Source organism: Oncorhynchus masou, chromosome 5, assembly GCF_036934945.1.
Source record: "Oncorhynchus masou masou isolate Uvic2021 chromosome 5, UVic_Omas_1.1, whole genome shotgun sequence".
NCBI lineage: Eukaryota > Metazoa > Chordata > Actinopteri > Salmoniformes > Salmonidae > Oncorhynchus > Oncorhynchus masou.
Window position 1 is genome coordinate 1,707,216 of NC_088216.1, and position 12,410 is coordinate 1,719,625.

Consider the following 12,410-nt stretch of genomic DNA (forward strand, 5'->3'; position numbering starts at 1 on the left):
TATGGTGTTACCCAGTCCTAAATGGACCTCTAGACCCTATGGTGTTACCCAGTCCTAAATTGACCCCTAGACCCTATGGTGTTACCCAGTCCTAAATGGACCTCTAGACCCTATGGTGTTACCCAGTGCTAAATGGACCTCTAGACCCTATGGTGTTACCCAGTCCTAAATGGACCCCTAGACCCTATGGTGTTACCCAGTCCTAAATGGACCTCTAGACCCTATGGTGTTACCCAGTCCTAAATGGACCTCTAGACCCTAATGTTTTACCCAGTCCTAAATGGACCCCTAGACCCTATGGTGTTACCCAGTCCTAAATGGAACCCTAAACCCTATGGTGTTACCCAGTCCTAAATGGACCCCTAGACCCTATGGTGTTACCCAGTCCTAAATGGACCCCTAGACCCTATGGTGTTACCCAGTCCTAAATGGACCCCTAGACCCTATGGTGTTACCCAGTCCTAAATGGAACCCTAAACCCTATGGTGTTACCCAGTCCTAAATGGACCCCTAGACCCTATGGTGTTACCCAGTCCTAAATGGACCCCTAGACCCTATGGTGTTACCCAGTCCTAAATGGACCTCTATGGTGTTACCCAGTCCCAAATGGACCTCTATGGTGTTACCCAGTCCCAAATTGACCTCTATGGTGTTACCCAGTCCTAAATGGACCTCTAGACCCTATGGTGTTACCCAGTCTTAAATGGACCCCTAGACCCTATGGTGTTACCCAGTCCTAAATGGACCTCTAGACCCTATGGTGTTACCCAGTCCTAAATGGACCCCTAGACCCTATGGTGTTACCCAGTCCTAAATGGACCCCTAGACCCTATGGTGTTACCCAGTCCCAAATGGACCTCTAGACCCTATGGTGTTACCCAGTCCTAAATGGACCTCTAGACCCTAATGTTTTACCCAGTCCTAAATGGACCTCTATGGTGTTACCCAGTCCTAAATGGACCTCTAGACCCTATGGTGTTACCCAGTCCTAAATGGACCCCTAGACCCTATGGTGTTACCCAGTCCCAAATGGACCTCTATGGTGTCACCCAGTCCTAAATGGACCTCTAGACCCTATGGTGTTACCCAGTCCTAAATGGACCCCTAGACCCTATGGTGTTACCCAGTCCTAAATGGACCTCTAGACCCTAATGTTTTACCCAGTCCTAAATGGACCCCTAGACCCTATGGTGTTACCCAGTCCTAAATGGACCTCGATGGTGTTACCCAGTCCTAAATGGACCCCTAGACCCTATGGTGTTACCCAGTCCTAAATTGACCCCTAGACCCTAATGTGTTACCCAGTCCTAAATGGTCCTCTAGACCCTATGGTGTTATCCAGTCCTAAATGGACCTCTAGACCCTATGGTGTTACCCAGTCCTAAATGGACCTCTAGACCCTATGGTGTTACCCAGTCCTAAATGGACTCCTAGACCCTACACCCTATACCACTAGTGGAGGTCTGAGAGAATTTGATGAGTCTCAGCAATATGTTGAAACTTAAAACCAAGATGATCAGAATGCAAGGTGGAGCTATTCCCCTATCCCAAACACCTGAGATCGCCACGTGCTTTAGGGTGTAGGGGTCCATATGGGATTTGGTGTGTGTGTGTACCTGGTTAGCAGCAAGGGCAGGGCCTCCGCTATCCTGGCCTCAAGATGATGGGAAATCACTGGTCTGTTAGGGGTTAGAGGTCACAGAAGTCAGGGGTTAGACGTCGAGGCAGATTTTGTCATATTAGAAGTGTGAAGCCTCCCGAATGGTGCCGTGGTCTAAGGCACTGCATCGCAGCCACTAGAAATTCAGGGTTTGAGTCCAGGCTCTGTCGCAGCCGGCCGCGACCGGGAGACTCATGGGGCGGTGCACAATTGGCCCAGTGTCGCTGGGTTAGGGGAGGGTTTGGACGGCAGGGATGTCCTCGTCCCATCTCGCACTGGCGACTCCTGTGGCGGGCCGGGCACAGGGCACGCTGACTTGGTCGCCAGGTGTGCATGGTTTCCTCCGGGACATTGGTGCGGCTGGCTTCCGGGTTAAGTGGGCATTGTGTCAAGAAGCAGTGCGGCTTGGTTGGGTTGCGTTTCGTGGGGACGCACGGCTCTCGACCTTCTGCCTCTCCCGAGTCCGTACGGGAGTTGCAGCGATGAGACAAGAATAACTACCAATTGCATACCACGAAATTGGGGAGGAAAAGGGGGTACAGTATCTGGAAGGTACAGGATCTGGAAGGTACAGGATCTGGAAGGTACAATATCTGGAAGGTACAATATCTGGAAGGTACAATATCTGGAAGGTACAATATCTGGAAGGTACAGGATCTGGAAGGTACAGGATCTGGAAGGTACAGGATCTGGAAGGTACAGGATCTGGAAGGTACAGGATCTGGAAGGTACAGGATCTGGAAGGTACAGTATCTGGAAGGTACAGGATCTGGAAGGTACAGGATCTGGAAGGTACAGGATCTGGAAGGTACAATACCAGGCAGTGTTTTTCCACTCCTCAATTGTCCAGCGTTGGTGATGGCACACTGGAGCTGCTTCTTCTTGTTTTTAATCTGATAGTCTGCGCCGTGTCTGTTTGTGGCCTGTTAGCTTGCACCATTCTTGCCGTTCTCCTTTCTCTCATCAACAAGCTGATTTCACCCTGCCGCTGACTGGATGTGTTTTGTTTGTCGCACAAACCCTAGACACTGGAGACATTTCTGAGATACTGGAACTGGCACCGACCATCATAACATGGCTCAAAGTTACTAAGGTCCCTAATTTTGGCCATTCTAAAGTTAAATGGAACAGTCACTGAATGCCTTGATGCCTGACTGCCTGCTTCATATAGCATGACAAGGACATGTGACTCACTGTCTGTAGGAGCATACCATTTGGGTGAACGGTGGGGGTTTAAACCATTCGTCTTGGTAACTGTAATGTGATTTTAACTTTGTGTGGGGGGAATGTTTTAGTCAGGGATTTTGATTAAAATGACCACAGGACTGTTTGAAAAAGGAATCATATACAAAATGAGCCAATTGTGAAATCAGTGTGTGTGTGTGGTGTGTGTGTGTGTGTGTGGTGTGTGTGTGTGCGTGGTGTGTGTGTGTGTGTGGTATGGTGTGTGTACCCAGGACGTTGACAGTGTGTAATGAAGAGTTGAACTGTTGTGTGTGTGTGTGTGTGTGTGTGTGTGTGTGTGTGTGTGTGTGTGTGTGGTGTGTGTGGTGTGTGTGGTGTGTGTGTGTGCGTGGTGTGTGTGTGTGTGTGGTATGGTGTGTGTACCCAGGACGTTGACAGTGTGTAATGAAGAGTTGAACTGTTGTGTGTGTGTGTGTGTGTGTGTGTGTGTGTGTGTGTGTGTGTGTGTGTGTGTGTGTGTGTGTGTGTGTGTGTGTGTGTGTGTGTGTGTGTGTGGTGTGTGTGTGTGTGTGTGTGTGTGTGTGTGTGTGTGTGTGTGTGGTGTGTGTGTGTGTACCCAGGAGGTTGACTGTGTGTAATGAAGAGTTGAACTGCTCCAAGTCTCATAACAGCTGCTGCTCTCGGTCTCTCTCTCTCCGCACGTCCAAGGAAGCGGCACACACACTCAAACACCTGCGAATAACTGCAACACACACACACACACCACAAACATTAACACAAACAACAGAAAACAGTAAATAAGTAATAACACTCCCCAGGCAACATGGTAACACTCCCCAGTCCAACATGATAACACTCCCCAGTCCAACATGGTAACACTCCCCAGTCCAACATGGTAACACTCCCCAGTCCAACATGGTAACACTCCCCAGTCCCCAGTCCAACATGGTAATACTCCCCAGTCCAACATGGTAACACTCCCCAGTCCAACATGGTAATACTCCCCAGTCCCCAGTCCAACATGGTAATACTCCCCAGTCCAACATGGTAACACTCCCCAGTCCAACATGGTAATACTCCCCAGTCCAACATGGTAACACTCCCCAGTCCAACATGGTAAAAATCCCCAGTCCAACATGATAACACTCCCCAGTCCAACATGGTAATACTCCCCAGTCCAACATGGTAACACTCCCCAGTCCAACATGGTAATACTCCCCAGTCCCCAGTCCAACATGGTAATACTCCCCAGTCCAACATGGTAACACTCCCCAGTCCAACATGGTAATACTCCCCAGTCCAACATGGTAACACTCCCCAGTCCAACATGGTAAAAATCCCCAGTCCAACATGATAACACTCCCCAGTCCAACATGGTAACACTCCCCAGTCCCCAGTCCAACATGGTAACACTCCCCAGTCCAACATGGTAATACTCCCCAGTCCAACATGGTAATACTCCCCAGTCCAACATGGTAATACTCCCCAGTCCAACATGGTAATACTCCCCAGTCCAACATGGTAATACTCCCCAGTCCAACATGGTAACACTCCCCAGTCCAACATGGTAACACTCCCCAGTCCAACATGATAACACTCCCCAGTCCAACATGGTAACACTAACCCCAGTCCAACATGATAACACTCCCCAGTCCAACATGGTAACACTCCCCAGTCCAACATGGTAATACTCCCCAGTCCCCAGTCCAACATGGTAATACTCCCCAGTCCAACATGGTAATACTCCCCAGTCCCCAGTCCAACATGGTAATACTCCCCAGTCCAACATGATAACACTCCCCAGTCCAACATGGTAATACTCCCCAGTCCAACATGGTAATACTCCCCAGTCCAACATGGTAATACTCCCCAGTCCAACATGGTAATACTCCCCAGTCCCCAGTCCAACATGGTAATACTCCCCAGTCCAACATGGTAATACTCCCCAGTCCAACATGGTAATACTCCCCAGTCCCCAGTCCAACATGGTGATACTCCCCAGTCCAACATGGTAATACTCCCCAGTCCAACATGGTAATACTCCCCAGTCCCCAGTCCAACATGGTAATACTCCCCAGTCCCCAGTCCAACATGGTAATACTCCCCAGTCCAACATGATAACACTCCCCAGTCCAACATGGTAATACTCCCCAGTCCAACATGGTAATACTCCCCAGTCCAACATGGTAATACTCCCCAGTCCCCAGTCCAACATGGTAATACTCCCCAGTCCAACATGGTAATACTCCCCAGTCCAACATGGTAATACTCCCCAGTCCCCAGTCCAACATGGTGATACTCCCCAGTCCAACATGGTAATACTCCCCAGTCCAACATGGTAATACTCCCCAGTCCCCAGTCCAACATGGTAATACTCCCCAGTCCAACATGGTAACACTCCCCAGTCCAACATGGTAACACTCCCCAGTCCAACATGGTAATACTCCCCAGTCCAACATGTTAACACTCCCCAGTCCAACATGGTAATACTCCCCAGTCCAACATGGTAATACTCCCCAGTCCAACATGGTAATACTCCCCAGTCCAACATGGTAATACTCCCCAGTCCAACATGGTAATACTCCCCAGTCCAACATGGTAATACTCCCCAGTCCAACATGGTAATACTCCCCAGTCCAACATGGTAATACTCCCCAGTCCAACATGGTAATACTCCCCAGTCCCCAGTCCAACATGGTAATACTCCCCAGTCCCACATGGTAATACTCCCCAGTCCCCAGTCCAACATGGTAATACTCCCCAGTCCCCAGTCCAACATGGTAATACTCCCCAGTCCAACATGGTAATACTCCCCAGTCCCCAGTCCAACATGGTAACACTCCCCAGTCCAACATGGTAATACTCCCCAGTCCCCAGTCCAACATGGTAATACTCCCCAGTCCAACATGGTAATACTCCCCAGTCCCCAGTCCAACATGGTAACACTCCCCAGTCCAACATGGTAATACTCCCCAGTCCAACATGGTAATACTCCCCAGTCCAACATGGTAACACTCCCCAGTCCAACATGGTAATACTCCCCAGTCCAACATGGTAATACTCCCCAGTCCAACATGGTAATACTCCCCAGTCCAACATGGTAACACTCCCCAGTCCAACAGGGTAATACTCCCCAGTCCAACATGGTAATACTCCCCAGTCCCCAGTCCAACATGGTAATACTCCCCAGTCCCCAGTCCAACATGGTAATACTCCCCAGTCCAACATGGTAATACTCCCCAGTCCAACATGGTAACACTCCCCAGTCCAACATGGTAATACTCCCCAGTCCAACATGGTAATACTCCCCAGTCCCCAGTCCAACATGGTAACACTCCCCAATCCAACATGGTAATACTCCCCAGTCCAACATGGTAATACTCCCCAGTCCAACATGGTAATACTCCCCAGTCCAACATGGTAATACTCCCCAGTCCAACATGGTAATACTCCCCAGTCCCCAGTCCAACATGGTAACACTCCCCAATCCAACATGGTAATACTCCCCAGTCCAACATGGTAATACTCCCCAGTCCAACATGGTAATACTCCCCAGTCCAACATGGTAATACTCCCCAGTCCAACATGGTAATACTCCCCAGTCCAACATGGTAATACTCCCCAGTCCAACATGGTAATACTCCCCAGTCCAACATGGTAATACTCCCCAGTCCAACATGGTAACACTCCCCAGTCCAACATGGTAACACTCCCCAGTCCAACATGGTAACACTCCCCAGTCCAACATGGTAACACTCCCCAGTCCAACATGGTAACACTCCCCAGTCCAACATGGTAATACTCCCCACTCCCCAGTCCAACATGGTAATACTCCCCAGTCCAACATGGTAATACTCCCCAGTCCCCAGTCCAACATGGTAACACTCCCCAGTCCAACATGGTAATACTCCCCAGTCCAACATGGTAATACTCCCCAGTCCAACATGGTAACACTCCCCAGTCCAACATGGTAACACTCCCCAGTCCAACATGATAACTCTCCCCAGTCCAACATGGTAACACTAACCCCAGTCCAACATGATAACACTCCCCAGTCCAACATGGTAACACCCCCCAGTCCAACATGGTAATACTCCCCAGTCCCCAGTCCAACATGGTAATACTCCCCAGTCCAACATGGTAATACTCCCCAGTCCCCAGTCCAACATGGTAATACTCCCCAGTCCAACATGATAACACTCCCCAGTCCAACATGGTAATACTCCCCAGTCCAACATGGTAATACTCCCAGTCCAACATGGTAATACTCCCCAGTCCAACATGGTAATACTCCCCAGTCCAACATGGTAATACTCCCCAGTCCAACATGGTAATACTCCCCAGTCCAACATGGTAATACTCCCCAGTCCAACATGGTAACACTCCCCAGTCCAACATGGTAATACTCCCCAGTCCAACATGGTAATACTCCCCAGTCCAACATGGTAATACTCCCCAGTCCAACATGGTAACACTCCCCAGTCCAACATGGTAACACTCCCCAGTCCAACATGGTAATACTCCCCAGTCCAACATGGTAATACTCCCCAGTCCCCAGTCCAACATGGTAACACTCCCCAATCCAACATGGTAATACTCCCCAGTCCAACATGGTAATACTCCCCAGTCCAACATGGTAATACTCCCCAGTCCAACATGGTAATACTCCCCAGTCCAACATGGTAATACTCCCCAGTCCCCAGTCCAACATGGTAACACTCCCCAATCCAACATGGTAATACTCCCCAGTCCAACATGGTAATACTCCCCAGTCCAACATGGTAATACTCCCCAGTCCAACATGGTAATACTCCCCAGTCCAACATGGTAATACTCCCCAGTCCAACATGGTAATACTCCCCAGTCCAACATGGTAATACTCCCCAGTCCAACATGGTAATACTCCCCAGTCCAACATGGTAATACTCCCCAGTCCAACATGGTAACACTCCCCAGTCCAACATGGTAACACTCCCCAGTCCAACATGGTAACACTCCCCAGTCCAACATGGTAACACTCCCCAGTCCAACATGGTAATACTCCCCACTCCCCAGTCCAACATGGTAATACTCCCCAGTCCAACATGGTAATACTCCCCAGTCCCCAGTCCAACATGGTAACACTCCCCAGTCCAACATGGTAATACTCCCCAGTCCAACATGGTAATACTCCCCAGTCCAACATGGTAACACTCCCCAGTCCAACATGGTAACACTCCCCAGTCCAACATGATAACACTCCCCAGTCCAACATGGTAACACTAACCCCAGTCCAACATGATAACACTCCCCAGTCCAACATGGTAACACTCCCCAGTCCAACATGGTAATACTCCCCAGTCCCCAGTCCAACATGGTAATACTCCCCAGTCCCCAGTCCAACATGGTAATACTCCCCAGTCCCCAGTCCAACATGGTAATACTCCCCAGTCCAACATGATAACACTCCCCAGTCCAACATGGTAATACTCCCCAGTCCAACATGGTAATACTCCCCAGTCCAACATGGTAATACTCCCCAGTCCAACATGGTAATACTCCCCAGTCCAACATGGTAATACTCCCCAGTCCAACATGGTAATACTCCCCAGTCCCCAGTCCAACATGGTAATACTCCCCAGTCCCCAGTCCAACATGGTAATACTCCCCAGTCCAACATGGTAACACTCCCCAGTCCGACATGGTAACACTCCCCAGTCCAACATGGTAATACTCCCCAGTCCAACATGGTAACACTCCCCAGTCCAACATGGTAATACTCCCCAGTCCAACATGGTAATACTCCCCAGTCCAACATGGTAATACTCCCCAGTCCCCAGTCCAACATGGTAATACTCCCCAGTCCCCAGTCCAACATGGTAATACTCCCCAGTCCAACATGATAACACTCCCAATTCCAACATGGTAATACTCCCCAGTCCAACATGGTAATACTCCCCAGTCCAACATGGTAATACTCCCCAGTCCAACATGGTAATACCCCCCAGTCCAACATGGTAATACTCCCCAGTCCAACATGGTAATACTCCCCAGTCCAACATGGTAATACTCCCCAGTCCCCAGTCCAACATGGTAATACTCCCCAGTCCCCAGTCCAACATGGTAATACTCCCCAGTCCAACATGGTAACACTCCCCAGTCCAACATGGTAACACTCCCCAGTCCAACATGGTAATACTCCCCAGTCCAACATGGTAACACTCCCCAGTCCAACATGGTAATACTCCCCAGTCCAACATGGTAATACTCCCCAGTCCAACATGGTAATACTCACCAGTCCAACATGGTAATACTCCCCAGTCCCCAGTCCAACATGGTAATACTCACCAGTCCCCAGTCCAACATGGTAATACTCCCCAGTCCCCAGTCCAACATGGTAATACTCCCCAGTCCCCAGTCCAACATGGTAATACTCCCCAGTCCCCAGTCCAACATGGTAATACTCCCCAGTCCAACATGGTAATACTCCCCAGTCCAACATGGTAATACTCCCCAGTCCAACATGGTAATACTCCCCAGTCCAACATGGTAATACTCCCCAGTCCAACATGGTAATACTCCCCAGTCCCCAGTCCAACATGGTAATACTCCCCAGTCCAACATGGTAACACTCCCCAGTCCAACATGGTAACACTCCCCAGTCCAACATGGTAATACTCCCCAGTCCAACATGGTAACACTCCCCAGTCCAACATGGTAATACTCCCCAGTCCAACATGGTAATACTCCCCAGTCCAACATGGTAATACTCCCCAGTCCAACATGGTAATACTCCCCAGTCCCCAGTCCAACATGGTAATACTCCCCAGTCCCCAGTCCAACATGGTAATACTCCCCAGTCCCCAGTCCAACATGGTAATACTCCCCAGTCCCCAGTCCAACATGGTAATACTCCCCAGTCCCCAGTCCAACATGGTAATACTCCCCAGTCCAACATGGTAATACTCCCCAGTCCAACATGGTAATACTCCCCAGTCCAACATGGTAATACTCCCCAGTCCAACATGGTAACACTCCCCAGTCCAACATGGTAATACTCCCCAGTCCAACATGGTAATACTCCCCAGTCCAACATGGTAATACTCCCCAGTCCAACATGGTAATACTCCCCAGTCCCCAGTCCAACATGGTAATACTCCCCAGTCCAACATGGTAATACTCCCCAGTCCAACATGGTAATACTCCCCAGTCCCCAGTCCAACATGGTAATACTCCCCAGTCCAACATGGTAATACTCCCCAGTCCAACATGGTAATACTCCCCAGTCCAACATGGTAATACTCCCCAGTCCAACATGGTAACACTCCCCAGTCCAACATGGTAACACTCCCCAGTCCAACATGGTAATACTCCCCAGTCCAACATGGTAATACTCCCCAGTCCAACATGGTAACACTCCCCAGTCCAACATGGTAACACTCCCCAGTCCAACATGGTAATACTCCCCAGTCCCCAGTCCAACATGGTAACACTCCCCAGTCCAACATGGTAATACTCCCCAGTCCAACATGGTAACACTCCCCAGTCCAACATGGTAATACTCCCCAGTCCAACATGGTAATACTCCCCAGTCCAACATCGTAATACTCCCCAGTCCAACATGGTAATACTCCCCAGTCCAACATGATAACACTCCCCAGTCCAACATGATAACACTCCCCAGTCCAACATGATAACACTCCCCAGTCCAACATGGTAACACTCCCCAGTCCAACATGGTAACACTCCCCAGTCCAACATGGTAACACTCCCCAGTCCATCATGGTAATACTCCCCAGTCCAACATGGTAATACTCCCCAGTCCCCAGTCCAACATGGTAATACTCCCCAGTCCAACATGGTAACACTCCCCAGTCCAACATGGTAATACTCCCCAGTCCAACATGGTAAAACTCCCCAGTCCCCAGTCCAACATGGTAACACTCCCCAGTCCAACATGGTAATACTCCCCAGTCCAACATGGTAATACTCCCCAGTCCAACATGGTAATACTCCCCAGTCCAACATGGTAATACTCCCCAGTCCAACATGGTAATACTCCCCAGTCCAACATGGTAATACTCCCCAGTCCAACATGGTAATACTCCCCAGTCCAACATGGTAATACTCCCCAGTCCAACATGGTAATACTCCCCAGTCCAACATGGTAACACTCCCCAGTCCAACATGGTAACACTCCCCAGTCCAACATGGTAACACTCCCCAGTCCAACATGGTAACACTCCCCAGTCCAACATGGTAACACTCCCCAGTCCAACATGGTAATACTCCCCAGTCCAACATGGTAATACTCCCCAGTCCAACATGGCAATACTCCCCAGTCCAACATGGCAATACTCCCCAGTCCAACATGGCAATACTCCCCAGTCCAACATGGTAATACTCCCCAGTCCAACATGGTAATACTCCCCAGTCCAACATGGTAATACTCCCCAGTCCAACATGGTAATACTCCCCAGTCCAACATGGTAATACTCCCCAGTCCAACATGGTAATACTCCCCAGTCCAACATGGTAACACTCCCAGTCCAACATGGTAATACTCCCCAGTCCCCAGTCCAACATGGTAACACTCCCCAGTCCAACATGGTAATACTCCCCAGTCCAACATGGTAATACTCCCCAGTCCAACATGGTAACACTCCCCAGTCCAACATGGTAATACTCCCCAGTCCAACATGGTAATACTCCCCAGTCCAACATGGTAATACTCCCCAGTCCAAAATGGTAACACTCCCCAGTCCAACATGGTAATACTCCCCAGTCCAACATGGTAATACTCCCCAGTCCAACATGGTAATACTCCCCAGTCCAACATGGTAATACTCCCCAGTCCCCAGTCCAACATGGTAATACTCCCCAGTCCCCAGTCCAACATGGTAATACTCCCCAGTCCAACATGGTAATACTCCCCAGTCCAACATGGTAACACTCCCCAGTCCAACATGGTAACACTCCCCAGTCCCCAGTCCAACATGGTAATACTCCCCAGTCCAACATGGTAACACTCCCCAGTCCAACATGGTAACACTCCCCAGTCCCCAGTCCAACATGGTAATACTCCCCAGTCCAACATGGTAACACTCCCCAGTACAACATGGTAATACTCCCCAGTCCAACATGGTAATACTCCCCAGTCCAACATGGTAATACTCCCCAGTCCAACATGGTAATACTCCCCAGTCCAACATGGTAATACTCCCCAGTCCAACATGGTAATACTCCCCAGTCCAACATGGTAATACTCCCCAGTCCAACATGGTAACACTCCCCAGTCCAACATGGTAATACTCCCCAGTCCAACATGGTAATACTCCCCAGTCCAACATGGTAATACTCCCCAGTCCAACATGGTAATACTCCCCAGTCCAACATGGTAATACTCCCCAGTCCCCAGTCCAACATGGTAACACTCCCCAGTCCAACATGGTAATACTCCCCAGTCCAACATGGTAATACTCCCCAGTCCAACATGGTAACACTCCCCAGTCCAACATGGTAATACTCCCCAGTCCAACATGGTAATACTCCCCAGTCCAACATGGTAATACTCCCCAGTCCAACA

At 49.8% G+C, this 12,410-nt stretch overlaps 1 protein-coding gene across 1 annotated transcript in view; it reads right to left on the minus strand.

The window, feature by feature from the left end:
- The window catches only part of LOC135525664 (uncharacterized), a 99,924-nt gene that overhangs the window by 72,845 nt on the left and 14,669 nt on the right, over positions 1-12,410 (minus strand). Inside the window, exons 8-9 of the mRNA XM_064953427.1 lie at positions 3,462-3,587; positions 1,617-1,679 (exon numbers count right to left, since the gene is read on the minus strand). Coding sequence (XP_064809499.1) covers positions 1,617-1,679; positions 3,462-3,587 — 189 coding nt within the window. The remainder of the gene's footprint in view (positions 1-1,616; positions 1,680-3,461; positions 3,588-12,410) is intronic.